The following is a 24,280-nucleotide window of genomic DNA, read 5'->3' as shown; positions in this document are numbered from 1 at the left end:
ATGTAACAGAGGTTTTAAAGACGAATAAGAAACCAATTTCTTTAAGTCACACTTAAACTTAATTCTAAATATAAAACTCGCCTCTAGCCAAACACAAGTATGAGCAACATTTTCAAACATTAGCATTACATTTCAAATTTAGTCAAAGCAAAAGACACAGACTAAAAAATAAAATAATAATGAATTTTAGGCAAAAATATTTATACATGACACTATATTTTTTTCAAGTAACACTGTTGCCAGCAATTCACAAGTCAGGCAAGAATCCAAGTCCTATACCACTAAAAACAATTTCATTGGATAAACACTAATTTGATTCAATTTTTAGTAGCCCTGCTTTGAAAAGTAGAGAGAGAACAATAACCACATCAACTAAGAGATTGTTGACCTCCTTCAAGTAGGCTTAGTTGTTCTTCCATATGCTCCAACCACCCTTTAAATGTAATAACAGCAAATACCACACTGTATTTTATCTGTCACTTACCACCATTTTTTCCTCTAAAAGCAGAGATTATGTCTTATGTCTATGTATTCTATGTATATCTCTGTATCCACCAGTCCCTGGCCCTCAGTAGGATCTCAAACTCATTTGTTTTATTATGAGTGAATCAAAGAAGGGAAATCCACACTGTAAGTTTAAAATGCAGTATATTAAGTCTTCTAAAGCATAGATACTATAATATTTAGAATAATTTTAAATAATTCTTAAAGATTACAAAAGTCAAAATTATTTAGATATTTTTCTTAAATATCTGATATATTTGCTAAAATATCTATATTTTTCTAAAATATCTATGCTATATCATAGCATAGATACTAAGATATTTAGAATAATTTTAAATCTCAAAGATTACAAAAGTGAAAAATATAATTTCAAAAGTGAAAAATAAAAATATAATTCAAGGTTGTGCCACTACTTCCTTTCCTCTTCTTATATGACTATCATTTGCAATGAATAAAAGTATATTTTATTTTATAAGATATTTTACATCTTCTTATAAAATAAGAAAAGTCTGTCAAAGGTGGCAGGAGGGAGGCAGCACAGTGTAATAGACTCTGGAGACAAACTGCTTAGTTTTGAATCCTGGGTCTACCAGTTAAGTAGTTTTGTGACCTTGAGCAAGTTACTTAACATCTCCACATCTTCAGCTTTAAAATGGAGATAGTAATCCTATATGACATTATATAAGAAAATTAAAACCATAATGCAATACCACTATACACTGCCAGACTGACTAAAACAAAGATGAAATACACCAAGCATTAGTAAGGACATACATCAAAACTATGATTGTCATACATTATTGGTGAAAGTGTAAACTGGTACTACCACTTTTTAAAACTTACTGGCAGTTATTTTCTAAAGATGAACATATACAAATATGAATATGAATGAATGAATGAATGAATGAATGATTTCTAGGACCTAGAAAATGCACTCTCAGGTATATACCCAACAGCAGAATATTGATATGTTCACTAAAAAACAGACATTAGAATGATCATAGTAGCCTTATTTGTACTATCCTCAAACTTGTAACTTCCCAAATATTTATCAACCATAGAATAGATAAACAAATGTGTGGTATATGCTTCCAGTGGAACACTGGAAAGCAAATGATCTACAAATACATACAACAATACGGTTGAATGTCACAAATATAATTTGAACAAAAGAAGTCAAACATCACAGAGACACACTGTGAAAAACACATAGATTAGTTTTTCAAATTCTTGAACTTCATATGCATATATTCATATTATTCAAAGAAATCAGTTATCTTTGAAATGGGGATTGAAGATTGAAAGAAGGTAGAAAGAGGGGTTCTGTTTAGTGTTCTGAGTGTTTTAATAGATGTATTCAGTTTGTAAAAATTCAAGTTGTCCTCTTAATTATTTATGTGCTTTCCTATATGCATTATACATTAATAAGATATTTAAAAAATGGAAATAGAAGGAGTTTCTGAGAGGTTAAAATAAGACAATATAGATGCAATATATAGTATGTGCTCAATGGTTATTTCTGATTATATAGTAATAATAATAGTAGTAATTACGTAATATTGCTATTTTAATAGTAATAATATCCAACTTGTTTATTTTATAGAGGAAGAAACAAATCCAAAGATGTATAGTGACTTGTGCAAGTTACACAGCTAGCCAGTGGCAGAGAAAAGACTAGAATAGTCTCCTAACCCCTATCTAGTATGATTTCCACTACAATACAGGGCTCCCAAACTTTAAGTCAATTTTTACTTCCTTTTTACTGTAGCTAAATACCAATCTAGTTATTTAATAATTGACTTTACACACAAAAAGGGAAAAGTTGGAAAACTGCTTGGATTATTCAGGTTTAAAAGACGCTATTTTTAAAGGCTAAGTTGACTCAACGTGTTCACTTAAGTTAATGATACAAAAATAATGTCAGTGATCACTTAACTCGGTGATACAAAAATAAAAATAGATAATGATGGCCAGGAAAGGATGTTGCCAGTAAAGATTCTGATAACAAAATAACATATGTCTAATGACTTTTCAAAATCATTTTAAAGACTTTCAAATAAAAAGACAAAATTTAGTTGAACTCTAATAATTACAACATACAGGATTGATTCTGTTCAATAAATAACAATAGCCAAGGAGAGGCAAAAGCATGCTTAGTTTTCAGATATAAAAATATTGCTAGATTAATTTGGAAATAGCAATATAAACCTCAAGCTCACTCTCATTTATCATTAATTATATGCCACTGGAAAAATACTAACCAGGAGGCACTTGTGTAGAATCATCTATACCCAGTTGTCCTGTATTTAAGCCAAGTTCCACAAAGCATTCTTTCTGAAAAATAACATATGTAGAATTAACATGGATCTCAGACTTTGCTGCACATTGTTAAAAGATCACTTTTGCCTAAACATCAGCTTAAATACAAATCACAATGTAAAATGAGGCTTTGCTTTATTCAAATACCTAAAAAAGAAAAGGACATATTAAACATCTAAATTATAATGCATTAGTCCAAAATTAAGGAAAATAACTAGTTATTACTATATAATATTTATTATTTACATATGAAACAATCATGAATAGAAAAGATATAAGCATTTAGGAAATATTAATATATAATTGGCATGACACAAACATATAATATTTATCCAAAAAGAGAGCCATCAGCAACATTTTTCTTTCTCCTAGTTTTCCTACCTAAGAAAAATTTTATTTCTTGCCTTTTAACCAATGAGTGCTGCCACTGTTTTAAAAAGCTGTTTTCCAAAATAGTTCTTGATTTTGCCTTTTTAGGTAACAGACTACTCAGTAAGGTAAGGAATGATAATTATTCTTTGAGTAAAAAACTAACTTCAAACCTTTCCTGAAACATACACACATACAAACACTCAGTATGCGTATCACTTACCACTTTTATCTTCAAAAATCATTGTCTAAAATTACCACTATGATCCTGTATTTGTGCTTTCTATGATACTGTCCTTCACTCAGATCTTAATCAACTGAACACTGAAAATATCCAAAACAACTTAAATTAATTTTTAAGTACAATTGGACCATCAAGTGCTCTGCTAAAATAACAATAAATCAGATTTATTCTCCAGACTTCCTCTACTTATCTAGTAATATCTAAGGAAATAATAATGTTTGTCTGGTATTTTTAAATATATAAAAACCTTACATTATTCACATTTTATGCCCTAAGTAATTAAATATTTCTATTAATATTTGCCTCAGCATTTTGTTACTATTCTAATTGTTAAAACCATACTTCCTTGTCCTTTAAAAAATGGAATTAGTTTTAATCCTTACCAATTATCTATTATTATTTAAGTTGGTGATTTATTAACGTCCTTTACAAAACCAGTTATTCAGCCTAACATACACATATGGTCAGGCATGGTGGCTCACGCCTATACTCCCAGCACTTTGGGGGGCTGAGGCGGGTGGATCACGAGGTCAAGAGATCGAGACCATTATGGTCAACATAGTGAAACCCCATCTCTACTAAAAAATAAAAAAATTAGCTGGGCATGGTGGTGTGCACCTATAGTCCCAGCTACTTGGGAGGCTGAGGCAGGAGAATTGCTTCAACCCAGGAGGCGGAGGTTGCAGTGAGCCGAGATGGTGCCATTGCACTCCAGCCTGGGTAACAAGAGCAAAACTCAAAAAAAAAAAAAACCACATATACACATTTCATTTTGTATTGATTTTAAATAACTACTATAATATTTCAATTTTAAACTAAACTTTATCTACACTTAAAAAAGTACTACATCTTAAGTTACCAATTTTTAATGACTGAAGAGGTAAAGATTTGTTATTCTTCCATTTTCAATTGTTATTTTCCATTTATTTTAACACATTCTTCTGTAATTGAAATCACTTGTAATTCATTTTTAAAAAATAATCTTCATACTACAAAAAGGACTTAGACCCAATAAATGCTTTAATATTAGGCTCTGTAATTAAAATGGAGAGTTTTGCTTATGCTAGGACATGTTAAAAAGCATAAAGCATAAAGAGAACTCTGAACATCCATTTCCTACCTCATTGCTCTGGACTATTTTTAACCCAATGTTAGCAGACATGGACCTAATCTCAGATATCCCTCAAAACTCATCCTAGGTATCACATCTTCGAAAAAGCCTCCTTTAATATTCCAAGCTAAAATAAGCAACTTTCTATGCATACATATTATCCTTTATCAACCTCTATCCAAGCACACAATGACATCATACTGAAATTGTATTTTTACCCCACTTCACCACTAGCCTGCAGCTCTTGGAAGACAAAGACTGTCTCTTATACACATTTGCACTCTGCCTCAATACTTGGCATAGGGCCTGACATAGCAAAGGGGTTCAATAAATATTACTACTTAGCTCTAGTATCAACCAGCTGCCACCACATAACCAAATTAGTAAATAGGAATTTGTCACAACTACACTCTAGAGTTAATAAATCTGTTATAAGGAATTTATCTTTAATATGTATGAGTCTACGTAACATTGCAATTAGGTTTAAGGGCTATCCATTATAGGATCACGAGACTCACTGAGCCTCACCAAGTTCAATACTTGTACAGGTAGAACTAGGGTCACAGATAAACCATGCATCCTGGAGTCAGAATCATTATATTGCCAAGCAACATGATATAGGCAAGGCAGAAACAACTATTCGTAATGACTGAGGAATAAAAGGACTAACCATACCTCTCAGTCATATAGCCACAATTTCTTGAAAATTGGCCACAGGCTCTAAGAATGCATGTGCATCCAGTTTAGAGTCTCTTTAGGCAGACAGAATACATAGTAGTCTTATTCACACAGAGCTGAATTTTTTCCTAAATTAACCTTTCCCTGCTTTTTTACCTAGCAAACTCCTTGAAGTTGGCTGGCTTCATGCAGCAAATAGTTTAACATATGAAATCTGCTAAAAGACTTTCAAGAACAAAACAGCACTTCCCTGTCTTATACACTCCTCCCCAACACACATGCACACATGCATGCACAATGATAATTGGCCCTCTGCTCAGACACAATCACTTTCAGGTTTGTTTTTTTTTTTTTCAGGTATTTATCACATTATTTCCATGTAATGAATATATATTGCTATTTTTAATTCACCAGTTTCAGATATCATCTATTGATTTTAAAAGGTAAATAAGGATTTTAGCTCATGCACATCCTTACTTCCATCATCCTAATTATATATTAATTCTTAATTAAATCCATTTTAAGAATTTGCATTATTGTGACTATGTAAATATTTCACTGGTGAGGCATGTGGTATTCATCAATGTTTCCATTCTTATACTTTTTTCCAAGCTGTTCATAATTAAACTGTTTTTTCACTTATACAATTTTTTCTAACCATTTACTTCCTTTTCCTAAAGCCACAACAACTCTGAAAAGACCCTCCTTAATATAATTTCACATGTGGTCATGCCTGTGAGATCATCAGTACTTTTGTTGTTTTTCCTGCAGGCATTCCTCCTGGAACCTTCCAACCTCCTGCTCCTATCTAGGATTGTTGTATTTCAGTCCATTTGTACAGCCTTTGCCCTGGAACTTCTCTTCACTATCATTTCTGGAAATTCTCCTTCTCTTCAGTTGGGATTGTGCTTTCTGGGTCCCATGTTTTGCTTTTTGTTTATGACCTTGTTTGAAGCATTTCGACCAAGAGCTCCCTAAATAAGAGTAAATATTTTAGATCATTACATCAGAAAATGTTTACTCCACCTTCACATGATTGTTGGTTACATGTTTGAAATTCCAGGTTTGAAATCACTCAGGTTTTTAAAGACATTACTTCAAAATCTTCTGGCTTCCAGTGTTACCGCTGAAAGTAAGGTGCCACTCTGATTCCTGACACCAACATACTCTCCTTTTCTTTTACAAAAATTTTCAGTTTTCTCATTTTCAAGTGCCTTGTGTGGATCTTCTTTCATTCATGGCACTTGGTACTTGGCAAGCCTTTTCACTGGGATCCACATCTTTCTTAAATTCTTATAAACTTAATTATATTCCCTGTTTCCCTTTTCTGGAACTCCTGGTCAGATGTTAATCTTTGTAGACTGATCTTGCAATTAAAAAATCTTTTCTATTTTTCATTTCTTTGGCTTTTTACTTCATTTTCTGATAAACATTTCCTCAGCTTTGTTTTCAACTCATCTATATGCATTTTTTGGCATACTATATTCTTTCCAAAAACCTCTTTTTCATCCTCAAGTGTTTTCTTGCTTTAATGAAATTCTGCTGTTTATGAGTAATATCTTATCTTATAATATCTCAGAAATACTGAGAATATTAACGGTTTCTTTAAAGTCTTCTTTTGGGAATAAATGTCCATTTGAAGATGACATTGGGTTTACCTTCTGCCATAATTGTTGCCCTAAAAATGTACTGAATCACACACACAAATAAAAATTCTAAGAGAAATTTCCCCACTGTATTACTAAGCAATGTTATTTATTGAAAACGTATGATTCTTGACTGGTAAATGACATCTGAAATGGAAAACTGTGAGTGGAATATAAAAACTGACTGGAAAACACAGGCCTTAGCCACCTGTGTGGTGTCTCTTGAGAGGACTTAGAAGCTATGCTTATGTACATTACAAGAAATAACTCCTATTGTGTACGAGATTTCCCTATGTTGTGCCTATGTGACTTGTCATTTCCAGTTGGATACCTTCCTTGTGAGCGTTGAAGTAGCATTTGGATGGCTGTAAGGACTCTCAGTGATGATCTACCTGCTAATGGCATGCTAATATACTATCTTGCTATGTTTTCTGTTCTGTTTCATTCACAAGTTTAAGTGAACTGGTGCCAGGTCATTGTGTATTGTATCCTGTGAATGTGAATGTAAATCAGAACCTGAAATGCCTATTAGTAGTCATTCCCTAATTTGGCTATTTGGGTTTTGTTGTTGTTGTTGTTATTTGGGTTTGCTTTAGTTTGGTCTCTGCCTCTCATACTGGAAAAGTTCAAAAGTCTGGGGTTTCTAGGCTGGTCATTCCTCATTAGGAATGAAAATTAAAAACTGACTGGCAGCTCTGCAAGGATTAGGCATAGAAAGCAGTAGGCTTCACTGTGAGACAATTTTATAGCCAGCCAACCTCTTTTTTATAAGGGTTCTATAAATCCCTGTTAGTCTTCTCTCTAGCATTCTAGAATTGGTTGCAGGTAAGGAAGAAGGTGGAGGGTGGGGAAGGTAGAGTCGTGGTGGCAAGAATCACCATCCAGCAGACTTTCACTTCACCCCTGTTTTCAGTAGCTCATACCTGTCCTGCTCTATGTCTGAGGTCTCCCAACTGTATAGCCTTTCTGAATCTGGATCTCTAAATACACCTCTGGTCTTCTGTGGGGGAGGAGGAGTCATCTCAGTAAGCATGGTGATGGGAATCTGGGGGACTAGCTTCTCCTGATCCAGACTTCCACACAATTTCCATTTTCAGCCCTATGGCTCACCATGGTTTTCTGTGACATGTGGGTATCTCCAATTCTTGAGCATTTCTAAGGTTCTGTGGAGAAAATCATCTTGCTTCTTGCATCAGTCAGTGTCTAGTCAGGAAATAGAAGTCATACCAGAAATGTGAACAGGGAAAAATAGAAAAAGCAAATGCAGACAGCTACTATGACTTCTAGGCTAAATGAAAGTAAACAAAGAAGAAACTAAACTTAGAAAAGGGTCCCTTGGCCTGAAGGCTGAGATTCACAACTATGTAGAGAAGCAGGGTAGCTGCCACACGAAGGCAGACCAGGGGTAGGGGAAAAACTCATCAAGGAGCAGGTTAGAGCTGGACTATTGAGAACTGCTGAGGTGAGTGTTATTGAGCCTCCTGCATTCCAGTCTGCTAGTTCCCACACATGAGAACTAGAAATGGAAGCCGCTTCCTCCTGCTATGGCCTTGGAATGTCCCTCTAGAACCTTCTATTGACAAAGCCTAACATCAGGCCTGCTGGCAAAAGGGAAATGTTTATAGGGTCCATCTCCAGCATAATAAAAAAGAGCAAAGAGGAGGATTTGGAGCTGAAAGATAATAAACTGATTATTGGCACACTTGTCATCCACACTTTCTATCTTCTAGAGACATTTAGGTTTGATCTTCTTCTCCCTTTTCATTTATTATCAGGTCTCTATCTTAATACATTAAAGCCCAGAGTTACAAGTGGCTTCCTAGTTTCACCAAAAACAATATTTATATGCTCTTTATTGTTTTAGGGTGACTTTAAAAAGAAGGAGTGATAATTTCTTAACTCTACCATCAGGAAATCTCCCCCACCTTTCATTTTAAAATGAGCTTCCTCACAAAAATATTATGGTCTCCAGAGCAAAGCCAGTCTCTAATTAACTTATATTCTCCATCTCCCTAAGTGCCTCACCTTGTTACAAGCTCCATAAAAGCTGGTCAAATTAAATAAAATGTACTTTCTTAAAAATGGTTTTATAAAACTCACAATCTGTCTCAATCAGTTTTATAGCCATACATCAGGCATCTGAATCCCAACAAGCTGTTTCATAAATCTATGCTATTTATTAAAATATGGAATAAGCAAAAGCATTTATAGGTCAATGCAAGCTCATTTTTAGTCCTATTCAAAAAGCAACTTGCTCTGTCTATATACATACTTGTAATAAAAGAATAAATGTCACTTTATTAATTTGTTTAATGAGTAGATTACCCTATTGCTTTAGATACGTGATGTATCAAAACATTTTTTCTAACGGTTATCTTCTAAATGATGTTAATTTATTTTTAAATTTCTATACTTACCAATTCAGGGATGTCTTTTACTTTCAGTGGAACTTGAATTAAACCCAAATGAGTCCTGAAACTAAGAGAATCACCATTTTCGTAATTTGGGTTGCGAAGATTAATTAATACCTTTAAAAATAAATCCAACAAAATTGGTTAGTTTCTTTATAGGATGTTTACACTTATAAAATTAGCAGGGATATTCTTGGTGTATCACCACAAAATTAATTACTATTTGGAGTGATGCATATACTTTAATTACATTCTAAAATGCTATAAAGTATATTGAAATGTTAAAATATAATGCCATAAATATACTTTAATTGGGATAGTTTTAATATTCCAATGAATAATCTACAATATAAAACTCTATAAAGTTAGAGTATGTGTATACCTATGTAACAATACTGGAAGATCTGCACATGGATCCCAGAATTTAAAGCATAATAAAAAATATATAAATAAATAAATTAAAACTTTTTGGTTAGGAAAAATAAAAATTGCTTGATTATAACACTTTAACAGAGAAGGAGATAGGAAAAAAAAACTTGCTTGATTGTAACATTTATCAGGAAAAAATTTAGAATCAATTCTAACACATTTAAAAACAGAAATTGACAAGATTTGTAGAAAGATGATGAAGTAAGATTGCAGGGCATCTCTAAATCAAACTCACAAGGAAAAAAAAAAAGAAATTTGAAAAGCACAGCTAAAAAAAAGGTCATTTATATAATTTTCAAAAATAAGTGACCAGGCATGGTGGCTCACACCTATATCCTAGCACTTTGGGAGGCCGAAGCCAGTGGATTGCCTGAGCTCAGGGGTCTGTGACTGGCCTGGGCAACACTGTGAAACCCTGTCTCTACTAAAATACAAAAAATCAGCCGGGCATGGCAGTATGTGCCTATAGTCCCAGGTGCTTAGGAGGCTGAGGCAAAAGAATTGCTTCAATCCGGAAGGTGGAGGTTGCAGTGAGCCGAGAACATGCCACTGCACTCCAGCCTAGACTACAGAACAAGACTCTATCTCAAAAAAAAAAAAAAAAAAAAACAGAAAAAAGCCAACTTAGATATTGACACACCATTTAATGTAGGAATCTTACTTCTATTAGCATAAATATAGAATAACGATTCTAATAAAATAAATATGTTTGCTAGAATCATACAGAAATAATGTTAGTGAAGTACTGTTTACATTGGAAAAATAAGAAACAATTTAACCTATTACAAGGAACTATTTAAATAAAGTATAATGAATTCATACAATAAAATACAGTACAATATGCCTCAATTAATATAGGCAATGACATAAAAAATGTTAATAATATATTATTGTTTTTAAAGTATCATAATGATAGTAGTTATTGCTGTGCAATATAATTGTGGGTTGTCTTATTTCAAAATTTATTCTTATGTATGCTTTCTTATTTTTCTAACAACGTGCATTTTTCTGGAAAGAATAATTTTATAAAATATTTTTAAGTAAAATTCTTAGAGAAAAAAAGCCATTAAGAATCCAGTGGAGGAGATCATGATGACAGAAACGTCATCATATTTGAGGAAGACACTAACGAACTGATAGCTAACAGCTGATAAAATATGTGCCATAATGCCAAAAGTGTCCTAAAATTGCAAACACTATATTGAAACTAAAAATATCAATGGTATTTGTTTTAAAATATAAAAAAATAGCAAAGAATCTATAATTTTAGCCTAATTACCTAACAGCTCAATTTTAGCCTAATTACTTAAATAAGGAATCATACTTCAAGGGAAACTGTAAAACGTGAAAGACAGAAAAAGGAGAAGAAACAGAATACTTGAGTAACAGAAAAATAAAAATATTTAAAATGTAGAAACTATAATTAAGGGGGTGGCTGGCAAAATGGCTGAATAGGAACGGCTCTGGTCTGCAGCTCCCAGTGAGATCAATGCAGAAGGCAGGTGATTTCTGCATTTCCAACTGAGGTACCCAGCACATCTCATTGGGACTGGGTGGACAGTGGGTCCAGCCCACGGAGGCAAGCCAAAGCAGGGTGGAGCATCGCTATATCCTAGAAGCACAAAATATCAGGGAAGTACATCCCCTTCTCAAGGGAAGCCTTGAAGGACTGTGCTGTTAGGAATGGTGCATTCTGGCCCAGATACTAAGCTTTTCCCATGGTCTTCACAACCTGCAGACCAGGAGATTGCCTCAGGTGCCGATGCCACCAGGACCCTGGGTTTCAAGCACAAAACTGGGCAGCCATTTGGGCAGACACTGAGCTAGCTGCAGTTTTTTTCATGCCCCAGTGGTGCCTGGAACACCAGCAAGACAGAACTGTTCACTCCCCTAGCAAAGGGGCTGAAGTCAGGGAGCTAAGTGTTCTAGCTCAGCAGATCCCACCCCTACAGAGCCCAGTAAGCTAAGATCCGCTGGCTGAAATTCTTGCTGCAAGCACAGCAGTCTGAAGTCAACCTGGGACGCTCAAGCTTGGTGTGGGAAGGGGCGTCCACCATTACAGAGGCTTGAGTAGGTGGTTTTCCCCTCACACTGTAAACAAATCCAGGGGCAAGTTTGAACTGGGCAGAGCCCACTATAGCTTGGCAAAGCCCCTGTAGCCAGACTGCCTCTCTAGATTCCTCCTCTTTGGGCAGGGCATCTCTGAAGGAAAGGCAGCAGCCCCAGTTAGGGGCTTAGAGATCAAACTCTCATCTCCCTGGGACAGGGCACCTCAGAGAAGGGGTGGCTGTGGGTGGAGCTTCAGCAGACTTACACATTCCTGCCTGCCAGCTCTAAACAGCAGTAGATTGCCCAGCATAGTGCTTAAGCTCTGCTAAGGGACAGACTGTCTCCTCAAGTGGGTCCCTGACCCCCATGCCTCCTGACTGGAAGATACCTCCCAGCAGGGGTCAACAGGCATCTCATACAGGAGAGCTCTGGCTAGCATCTGGCAGGTGCGCCTCTGGGATAAAGCTTCCAGAGGAAGGAACAGGCAGCAATCTTTGCTGTTCTGCAGCCTCTGCTGGTGATACCCAGGAAAACGGGGTCTGGAGTGGACCTCCAGCAAACTCCAGCAGACCTGCAGCAGAGGGGTCTGTTAGAAGAAAAACTAACAAACAGAAAGGAATAGCATCAACAACAACAAAAAGGACATCCACTCAAAAAGCCCATCCAACGGTCACAACATCAAAGACCAAAAGTAGATAAATCCACAAAGACGAGGAAAATCCAGTGCAAAAAGGATGAGAATTCCAAAAACCAAAATGCCTCGTCTCCTCTAAAGGACCACAACTCCTCGGCAGCAAGGGAACAAACTGCATGGAGAATGAGTTTGACAAATTGACAGAAGTAGGCTTCAGGAGGTGGGTAACAGCAAACTCCTCTGAGCTAAAGGAGCATGTTCTAAACCAATGCAAGGAAGCTAAGAAACTTGAAAAAAGGTTAAACAAATTGCTAACTAAAATAACCAGTTTAGAAAAGAATAAAAATGACCTGATGGAGCTGAAAAACACAGCACAAGAACTTTGTGAAGCATATACAAGTATCAATAGCCAAATCAATCAGGCAGAAGAAAGGATGTCGGAAATTGATCAACTTAATGAAATAAAGCATGAAGACAAGATTAGAAAAAAAAGAATGAAAAGGAATGAACAAAGCCTCCAAGATATATGGGACTACGTGAAAAGACCAAACCTATGTTTGACTGGTGTATGTGAAAGTGACAGGGAGAATGGAACCAAAGTGGAAAACACTCTTCAGGATATTATCCAGGAGAACTTCCTCAGCCTGACAAGACAAACCAACATTCAAACTGAGGAAATACAGAGAATACCACAAAGATATTCCTCAAGAAGAGGAGCTCCAAGACACATAATTTTCAGGTTCACCAAGGTTGAAATGAAGGAAAAAATATTAAGGGTAGCCAGAGAGAAAGGTTGGGTTACTTACAAAGGGAAGCCCATCAAGACTCACAGTAGATCTTTCTTCAGAAACACTACAAGCCAGAAGAGAGTGGGAGCCAATATTCAACATCCTTAAAAGAAAAAAACTTTCAATCCAGAATCTCATATCCAGCCAAACTAAGCTTCATAATTGAAGGAGAAACAAAATCCTTTATGGACAAGCAAATACTGAGAGATTCTGTCACCACCAGGCCTGACTTACAAGAGCTCCTGAAGGAAGCACTAAATATGAAAAGGAAAAGCAGGTACCAGCCAACTGCAAAAATATACCAAATTGTAAAGACCATCAACGCTATGAAGAAACTGCATTGACTAATGGGCAAAATAACCAGCCAGCATCATGATGACAGAATCAAATTCACGCATAACAATATTAACCTTAAATGTAAATGGGCTAAGCACCAATTAAAAGACACAGACTGGCAAATTGGCTAAAGAGTCAACACTCTTTGTTGTACTGTATTCAAGAGACCCTCTCATGTGCAAAAAAAAAAAAAAAAAAAAAAAAAAAAAAAGCAGGGGTTGCAATCCTAGTCTCTGATAAAACAGACTTTAGGTCAACAAAAATCAAAAAAGACAAAGAAGGGCATTACATAATGGTAAAAGGATCAATGCTAACTATCCTAAATACATACACCCAAAACAGGAGCACCCAGATTCATAAAGCAAGTTGTCAGAGACCTACAAAGAGACTTAGACTCCCAAACAATAATAATGGGAGAATTTTTTTTTTTTAATTGCATTTTAGGTTTTGGGGTACATGTGATGAACATGCAAGATTGTTGCATAGGTACACACATGGCAGTGTGCTTTGCTGCCTTCCGTCCCCTCACCTGTATCTGTCATTTCTCCCCATGCTATCTCTTCCCACCTCCCCACCCCCGCCCCTCCCCCATTTCCCCCCAACAGACCCCAATGTGTAGTGCTCCCCTCCCTGTGTCCATGTGTTCTCATTGTTCAACACCCGCCTATGAGCGAGAATATACGGTGTTTGATTTTCTGCTCTTGTGTCAGTTTGCTGAGAATGATGGTTTCCAGGTTCATCCATGTCCCTATAAAGGCCGTGAACTCATCGTTTTTGATGGCTGCATAATATTCCATGGTGTATATGTACCACATTTTCCCTATCCAGTCTATCATCGTTGGGCATTTGGGTTGGTTCCAGGTCTTTGCTATTGTAAACAGTGCTGCAATGAACATTCGTGTGCACGTGTCCTTGTAGTAGAATGATTTATAATCCTTTGGATATATACCCAGTAATGGGATTGCTGGGTCAAATGGGATTTCTATTTTTAAGTCCTTGAGGAATCGCCACACTGTCTTCCACAATGGTTGAATTAATTTACATTCCCACCAACAGTGTAAAGTGTTCCTATTTCTCCGCATCCTCTCCAGCATCTGTTGTTTCCCGATTTTTTAATGATCGCCATTCTAACTGGTGTGAGATGGTATCTCAATGTGGTTTTGATTTGCATTTCTCTGATGACCAGTGATGATGAGCATTTTTTCATATGTTTGTTGGCCTCCTGTATGTCTTCTTTTGTAAAGTATCTGTTCATATCCTTTGCCCATTTTTGAATGGGCTTGTTTGTTTTTTTCTTGTAGATCTGCTTTAGTTCTTTGTAAATTCTGGATATCAGCCCCTTGTCAGATGGGTAGACTGCAAAAATTTTTTCCCAATAATGGGAGAATTTAATACCCCACTGTCAGTATTAGACAGATCAACAAGACAGAAAATCAACAAGAATGTTCAGGACTTGAACTCAGCTCAGAACCAAGTGGATGTAATAGACACCTACAGAACTCTCCAACCCAAATCAATAGAATATACACTCGCCACCCCTATTCAACAAAGTGTTGGAAGTTCTGGCCAGGGCAACCAGGCAAGAGAAAGAAATAAAGCGTATTTGAATACGAACGAAAAGAGGAAGTCAAATTGTCTCTGTTTGCAGATAACACGATAGTATACTAAGAAAACCCTATCGTCTCAGCCCAAAATCTCCTTAGGCTGAAAATGAGCTTCAGCAAAGTCTCAGGATACAAAATCAATCTGCAAAAATTACAAGCATTCCTATACACCAATAATAGAAAAACAGAGAGCCAAATCATGAGTGAACTCCCATTCACAATTGCAAAAAAGAAAATAAAATACCTAGGAATACAACTTACAAAGGATGTGAAGGACCTCTTCAAGGAGAACTACAAATCACTGCTCAAGGAAATAAGAGAGGATACAAACAAATGGAAAAACATTCCAAGCTCATGGATAGGAAGAATTAATACTGTGAAAATGGTCATATTGCCCAAAGTCATTTATAAATTCAATGCTATCCCCATCAAACTACCATTAACTTTCTTTACAGAATTAGAAAAAACTACTTTAAATTTCATATGGAACCACAAAAGAACCTGTATAACCAAGAAAATCTTAAGTAAAAAAAACAAAGCTGGAGGCATCACACTACCTGACTTTATACTACAAAGTTACGCTAACCAAAACAGCATGGTCCTGGTACCAAACAGATATATAGACCAATGGAACAGAACAGAGGCCTCAGAAATAATGCCACATATCTACAACCATCTGATCTTTAACAAACCTGACAAAAACAAGCCATGGGGAAAGGATCCCCTATTTAATAAATGATGTTGGGAAAACTGGCTAGCCATATGCAGAAAACTGAAACTGGACCTTTTCCTTATACCTTATTAAAAAATTAACTCAAGATGAATTAAAGACTTAAACATAAGTCCTAAAACCATAAAATCCCTAGAAGAAAACCTAGGCAATACCATTCAGGACATAGGCATAAGCAAAGACTTCATGACTAAAATGCCAAAAGCAATAGCGACAAAAGTCAAAATAGACAAATGAGACCTAATTAAACTAAAGAGCTTCTGCACAACAAAAGAAACTATCATCAGAGTGACCAGGCAACCTACAGAATGGGAGAAAAGTTTTATAATCTATACATATGACAAAGGGCTAATACCCGGAATCTACAAGGAACTTAAACTAATTTACAAGAAAAAAATCAAAAAGTAGATGAAAGATATGAACAGACATTTCTCAAAAGAAGACATCTATGCGGCCAAAAAACATATATAAAAAAGCTCAGCATCACTGGTCATTAGAGGAATGCAGATCAAAACCACAATGAGGCACCATCTCATGCCAGTTAGAATGGAGATCATTAAAAACTGAGGAAACAACAGATGCTGGAGAGGATGTGGAGAAACAGGAACACTTTTACACTGTTGGTGGGAGTGTAAATTAGTTCAACCACTGTGGAAGACAGTGTGGCGATTCCTCAAAAATCTAGAACCAGAAATAGCCTTTGACTGAGCAATCCCATTACTGGGTATATACCCAAAGGATTATAAATTATTCTACTATAAAGAGGCATGCATACGTATATTTACTGCAGCAATAGTCACAATAGCAGACTTGGAACCAACACATATGCCCATCAATGACAGACTGGACAAAGAAAATGTGGCACATATACACCATGAAATACTATGCAGCCATAAAAAACGATGAGTTCATGTCCTTTGCAGGGACATGGATGAAGCTGGAAACCATCATTCTCAGCAAACTAACACAGGATCAGAAAACCAAACACTGCAAGTTCTCACTCATAAGTAGGAGTTGAACAATGAGACTAGAAATCTGGTAGTGACCCTTGGCCAAGATGCAGTGAAATGTACTAACTAGTCAGTTGTCATATGTTATTTAACGACCAAAACTAACTGGGAGGCATTCCACATCTGTTTATTTACTTTATTTAACTGGCAGTTTGCATTTGATATAACAAGTTGGGGTAGAAACAATCCCTCAAAAAACTTGTGTCTTGGCTCCCTAGACCAAGATACCTTGCGTGTATCTTGATGGTTTATAACCGAAAATCTAAACGTATCTTGTGTAACTAAGAAAGGCCCTGAGAGCCCTGCTGGAAGTGTGGATCACTTTGTGTTTGCAGGTTCATTCTTTCTCCTGCTGAAAGAGAGGAACATGTGGGTGGACCCTGAGAAGTCTTGTGAGTGTTGTCAATTATTTGACCCTGCATAAGTGCTGATGCAGGGAACAAAACAGAATGAAAAACTCTTGCCCCTGTGGAGCTTCATTTGTAATGGAAAAAGGCAGGCAATAAGCAAAATAAATCAATAGTATGTTATATACATAATAATGATAGATGCTATGGAGAAAAACAAGCTGGAAAAGGGTATAAGGAGATCCGAGCAGGGGAGCCAGTGAAACCTTTACTAAGAAAGTGATATGTAAGTAAAGACATGAGTAGTGAGCGAACATACTGGTAGACATTTAGGGAAAAATATTTGCAAGCAGATTTAACAAAGAGCAAAGACCCGCAGCTGGAAGGAAGCCAGGGATAAGCAAGGAGGCTAAAGTAGTTGGAGTAAGACCAATCAGGAGGAACAGTAATGGGAGATGAACTCAGACAGCTAATAGGATATCAAACCAAATGGGGTATTTTAGGTCACTGCCATGACTTTGGCTTTTATATAATAAGTAAAATGAGATGGGGAGCCACTGGATAGCAGAAGAGTGGCTTATTCTGAATTGTATTTAAAGGCCTTCCTCCGGAAGCTGGGCTAAGAACAGATTCTAGGTGGGCAAAGGTAGAAGGAGGAAGACCAGTTGAGAAGCTAGGATGCAGCAGTGGTGGTGGCAAAAACTGGATGTATTCTGGAATATTTCAAAGGTAAAGCTAATAGGATAACATGTAAGGTCCAAGTGAAAGAGTGAAATCAAAGATGAGTGAATTAAAATATGAGTTCCAAGTGTCTACTGAAGGGTTCAACTTGAATATTTGATATGCCTCTGAAACTTAACTAAGCTTATCACCTTCACTAACAGCCCTGTTCCTCCTACTGTAGCCTCTATCTCATGTCAAGTAACTTCTGCCCAATTACACAACCTAGACATTTGAAGGTGATAATTTTCTTTTTTTTTTCTCATAGACCCCGTATCTGATCAGTTCCCAAATCATCCTTAAAATCACCATCAAATCTGTCACATTTTTTTCCATTTCCAATGTTGTTCTCTTAGTTCAGACACTCATAATGTCTTCTGGACTACTAGAACAGGGAAAGGAATAAAAAAGAAAAAGATTTGCTGAGTACTTACATGTCCCAGGCAGCAGGCTACATGATGTACAGTCCCTATTTTTTTATCAAAATTTTCCTAACTGATTTACCCAGTGCTAATCTTTCCATATTTTCCAAGGGTAGTTTTCAAACACAGATCTGATCATGTCATTCCACTGCTTCAATGACTCTGGGGATTTTTACATGCTAAGACCTCCGCCTGGATATATTTTTACATCATCATTTATTCACACTATTCATTCACTAACATATGTATATTTATCCAATAGAACCTACCTCAAGAAAATCCTTAGGTGCATAAACAGGTCTGAAAAGGCTTAAATCTAGAAGATAGATTAAAACAAAATTTCAGTTAACAATATATGAAGTCTTATTAAATAAATGTTCATCATTCTTTCATATGTTATCATGCAGATAGATTAATTCAAACATTTCCTGAGTAGCAATTATTTGTCATACACTGTGTTAGGTACAGAGAACACTAAAATGAAAAAGATAACCTCTGCTCTTCATGTACTAGATGACGTATTCTGGAAGAAATTAAGAGCATCCTATTCACAAGTTGTAATTATTTATAACTGAATTGACCAAATAATGTCAATGTAACATAAAGGTTCTAGATAAGAATTCTCAAGGTACTTAAAATACAAACAATGCATTCTTAGGAATTCCTCTAGTTGTATTAAACTATTCCCCCTTTTGAACTCAAATAACTCATTGCTTCCCCTGTTAAGGCATTTATCTCTTACCTAGTCCCCTACATGTATTTTCAGCAGTGGTGAAGGAGGGGGAAAAGGGGTTATATACATATCTGTCTATACAATTACAGGTATCTATCATGGTAAGTGAAATATAGTTGTCATTCATTGTATTTTTATAAAATTGACTAGATTTTAAATATAAAAATGAACAAAAATGAATTCTTTAAAACATCTTAGTCTTCAAATGTATTTTTCACTATTTATCCTACTTTTAACAATTCAGTGTAATTAAGCTTGCACAATATTCACCTTAATTAAAAGACAAAGAATCTCAAAAATCCATTGGATAATTTATTACTTTATAAAAATGTTTTTAAATGCTGCTTTAAAAAAGGATAAATGAGGCCAGGTGCAGTGGTTCACACCTGTAATCCCAGCACTTCGGGAGGCTGTGGTGGGAGGATTACTTGAGGTCGGGATTTCAACAGAGACAGCCACAGCAACATAGCAAAACCCTGTCTCTACAAAAAATAGAAAAATTAGCCAGGCATGTTGGTGCATGTCTGTAGTCTTAGCTACTCAAGCACTTGAGGTGAAAGAACCCTCTGAGCCCCGGAGTTTGAGGTTAAAGTGAGCTGTGATCATGCTACTGCCGGGATAACAGAGCAAGACCCTGTCTCTAAAAAACAAACAACAGCAAAAAATCTGCTCCTGATGTCTGTATTCATTAGTTGCATATGGTGTTAGGGAGTTTGAGTCGGCCAGCCTAACTCTGGTTTTTCAAATGATAGAAAATTAATGAGAAGGAAAATTGCCATCTTTCCAAAAGAATTGTTAATTCTGTTATTTTGGATCCGCAGTTAAGAAGGCAATTCTTTTTCCACTACTACATTTTGAAAAAAATTGTTCACATACCTGGTTCATCAGTTCCCATTTCATTCCATTTATTAAGAAGTTCTTTCTGTTCTCCAACTGGCCTCTGGAAAAGGTAATTTTAAAACTGGTTTCATTTTTTGAAATCTAACAATACAACTAAAAACAAGAATCAATAACTTATTTAAAAGCTTAAATAAACTACCATAACAGGACAAATAATTTCATTAAACATGTTGAATTTGGGTGGTAACTGCACTTAAATTATTATTTAACTATTAGGTCATACGTAGTCTCAATGGCTTAGTTAGAACATGGTGCTAATGAGTCCAATAGGAGAAGGTAAGTGATCTGTAAACTGGCCAGTAAATTTCGCAATGAAAAACTATGCCTCAGACACATACTACATCTCGTTCTCCCATCCAGCAGTCTCAGAAAAGCATCACAAGGGGTGCTGGCCAAGAGAATGTGACTAAGAGTCAGTAGCATCATCTTTCTATATGAAAGGCAGTATATTATACAACATTACGTATTTAGACAGTTTTGAATGTAAATGTATCATTTTTTAAACACCATCCTTCTGCTGCCTTCAGTAATTTTTCCTTGGATATTATCCAAAGTATATCCACTACATCCTGTCCAACAACAGAGAATAAATAGCAGGTAGGGAGAATGATGTGAAACTGGCTCTCTCTTACTTACGAGCAGCTACCAGGAATATAGAACATCCCTCAAGTGTTTTTTCTCTTCCTTCTCCTCTCTTTCTCCTCAATGTCCCGAGTAACATATATGTTCAGTATTAGATCTACATAGAATTCCAGTTCTACAGAGAGATGACTAATACCCTTTTTGTTTCCTATGTTAATACTGAAAGATGACACCATATTGCCTATTACAAGATCACAGTATACCTGAACTCTATCTGTGATTCAAGGAATATGGCTACTGTGCTAATCAGCCAAAAAGTAAGTAAACTAAAGGTAATTAAAATCTTTAAAGCATATTCCTAGTCTTTACAGCCAAATGTCGAACTCATCTATACTACAGATTCATATTTCTATTTATTTTTAAAGGTACAGGTTTGTTACAATAATTACTATAGCACACACAAAAAAATAGAAATCTATATGGAATATACTCACATAATTGGCCTTTTATAGATTTTTGTTTCAAAACAAGTTGATATACTAGTAAAAATAAATAAATGTGCCTAACAGTAATATAATTTCATACTTCCTAGTATTTGATTCACAATGAAATACTTAAACCAAAAAAATGTTTAAAAGTACCTTTCTTGCCAGTGGGATACTCAGTTCAGTGCACATGCTATTTAAACTCTTCAAAATTCTTTTTTCCCAACTTCCCTAAAACATAAAAAACAATCAATCATCTTTTCTAGTAACAATACTAAAACTGATAAAAAATATTAAAGATATTATGAATTATATAGAAATGGTAAGACCGGTTGAGATTGATTGTCCTTATTTGTCAGTTCACTCAACAAATACTGACTGTGGCCTACTATATGCCAGATACTATCCTTTGTGCTATGAATGAAGCAGTGAATAACAGAAAGCCTCAATCCTCAAATAACTGACATTTTAGCTGAAGATGGGAATGAGGATAGATTTTTTTAAATGTCAACAAGTCATATGGTAATAAAACATGATATGGAAAATATCAGATAAAAGATAAGTTAAATTTAAGCATTTTATAAATGTTTAACACTTAGGAATACCATTAATGACCTAGTAAAAGACAAAAATTTACAGAAATTGTTACATTGAAATTTTTCCAAAAATGACATTTTATACCTAAATACTTCAGGATGCATATTCTTAGAGTAAGAACCTTTTCCTACATATCACAATATCATGATCATACCTAAGAAAATTAATAATATTTCACAATGTCATATTTAAATTTTCCAGTTGTCTTCAAAATACCTTCTATAGTTTTTTAAAAAAAGCTGAGATCCATTCAAAATTCATGCATTACATTTCACTGGTTGTTATATCTCTTTCAGTGCAGTTTAAATCTAGAATCTCTCTATCCTTTTCTTTTTTATGATACTGACTTTTTTTAAAAGTCCAGGCCACTTATCTTTTAGAATGAGTCACAATCTGGATATGTCTATTTTTCATAGCATTGATTACCTTCTTCGTTATCCCTTCTATTTCTTATAAAATGGAAATTAAGTTTTAATAGTCATAGGTTTCATTATCCATAAATACCATATTTTAATATACTATTATTTTCAATGACAAGCTAAAATGCCATAATAATGTTTTTGTGTTTTTACTAAATGTGCCTACAGGCCACTTCTGGCTCACTGAAACCAAAACAAAATAATACCGAAGTCTCCAAATTCAGACCTCATGAGGACACAAGAAGAGAACTATATATTACTCATAAAGAACAGTAATAATCAGTTAATGAAAGTGAAATAATAACAGTTTCCTTATATGGTTATAACAAAGATTAAAGATATTAATACAAGTAAACTGCCTCAAACAGTGGCACAATATAATAATTATCATTCAGTAAGTGATGGCTTTTACTACAGATGTCATTATTCATAGCTTCTTCAACATACACATTCAAATATATTACTCTTTATCTGAAATATGCTCTCCAAGCTCAACTCATGCCTCCAACATTCTTACTCTTGTCTAAATAAATCGTATTCACCTTTTAGGTATCAGCTTAAATATCCATTCCTCCATTATGACTTTTCTCACCTGGTCCCCCACCCAAGATAGCATTAGGTGACTTTGCTTATGGGCTTTCATAGCGCCCTGTCCTTCACCTATCATGATACAAATCATGATGTGTCTAGCACATAATAGATGTTCAATAATTAAACAGATTTCTACTCTAAGCACATGTTGCAAGTATTTTGAAAAATTTTAATGCAATGGCTCAAGCAGTGAATGAACAGAAAAAAAAATCATCTGAAGGATAAATATGTGAAATGTATAAAGCTCAGTTTACTACATTTATAGAAACAGGTTTTCAAGAATAAAAGCATACTCAATAAATTACATAAAACAGTCCCCAAATTAACTCTATTTATTGGCTTATTTTAATTCTCTCTTTAAATATAAAGAATTCTCTTAAAGCCAAGGCTATTTGGGTACTTCTTATTTGGGTACGTTGTTAATGAGCAAATATTAATTATAATGATACAACCTACCTTCCACATTCAAAATCTTTACACCTACCTTATTTAGATAAATCTCCTTCACCTTTCTCGTGTCAGATTAAATATCATCTCCTCTAACAAGGCTTCTCTTACCTGCTATCTCCACCCCAAATGGTGGAGGAAACAGGTAAGAAAAGCTTATTAAAAAATACTTCTAATTAAATGATCACAATAAGATAAAATTGGTATACATATTAAAAATCCAATTCCTGAATTTTTATGTATCCTATTATATAAGGAACCAAACTGCTATTAAATTATGTTTACAAATGTTCTTATTTTCAATAACTCATGAAAACAACTCTATAACTGATAAAAAGGCCTTAATTCTCAGATATAAAAACAAAATTAAAGTTATTAAATACAATAGATATTGATGTATAGTTCATAATATACAGAGTTGACCCTTGAACAACACAGTCTTGAACTGTGTGGGTTTACTTATATTTAAATTTTTTCCAATAAATATATTGAAAAAATTTCTGGAGATCTGCAAGAATTTCAAAAAACCTCACAGACAAACCACATGGCCTAGACATATCAAAAAATTTAAGAAAAAGCTGGGTTTGTTCTGGATGTATAAAATATATATAGATACTAGCAGTCTATTTTATCATTTCCTACCCTAAAATATACAGAAAATTGTGACAGAAAGTTAAAATTTATTGAAAACATATATATACTTTCAGACTTTACATGGCACCATTTGAAGTTGAGAGAAATATAAACAAACATAAAGATGCAGTATTAAATCACAACTGCATAAAATTAACTGTAGCACATACTATACTTCTGTAACTATTTTGTAGCCATCACCTCTTGCTATTGCAGTGAATTCAAATGCTATATCTGCTTGAAACACTGGGTGATGTTAATTATCTCCATGTGAGCAGTTCCACAGGCCTCTAAATTGTGTATTGCAGTAAAAGGTGATCTCTCACAGTTCTCACATCTTTTTATTGTGTTAAGCACAATATTGTCCCTGAATAATATCATGGGACCCATACAAAAAGCCACTAGTGATGCTAGATGTGCTCCCAAGAAGAAAAGTCATGACATTGCAAAAAAATGTTGAATTGTTTGATATGTATGGAAGATGGAGGTCTGCAACTGCAGTTGTCCATCACTTCAAGAGAAATGAATCCAGCATAAGGACC

General features: G+C 35.1%; 1 protein-coding gene across 2 annotated transcripts in view; it reads right to left on the bottom strand.

Annotated features, from left to right (window-relative positions):
* The window catches only part of TBC1D19 (TBC1 domain family member 19), a 164,775-nt gene that overhangs the window by 103,905 nt on the left and 36,590 nt on the right, over positions 1 to 24,280 (bottom strand). For both annotated transcript variants that reach the window (XM_003927498.4, XM_074395976.1), the window contains exons 5-9: positions 21,208 to 21,282; positions 19,961 to 20,024; positions 18,621 to 18,667; positions 9,289 to 9,399; positions 2,766 to 2,838 (exon numbers count right to left, since the gene is read on the bottom strand). In XM_003927498.4, coding sequence (XP_003927547.1) covers positions 2,766 to 2,838; positions 9,289 to 9,399; positions 18,621 to 18,667; positions 19,961 to 20,024; positions 21,208 to 21,282 — 370 coding nt within the window. The remainder of the gene's footprint in view (positions 1 to 2,765; positions 2,839 to 9,288; positions 9,400 to 18,620; positions 18,668 to 19,960; positions 20,025 to 21,207; positions 21,283 to 24,280) is intronic.

Source organism: Saimiri boliviensis, chromosome 3 (assembly GCF_048565385.1).
Source record: "Saimiri boliviensis isolate mSaiBol1 chromosome 3, mSaiBol1.pri, whole genome shotgun sequence".
NCBI lineage: Eukaryota > Metazoa > Chordata > Mammalia > Primates > Cebidae > Saimiri > Saimiri boliviensis.
The sequence above is the reverse complement of the archived record's forward strand: the minus strand, read 5'-3'. Positions and strand labels throughout refer to the sequence as shown.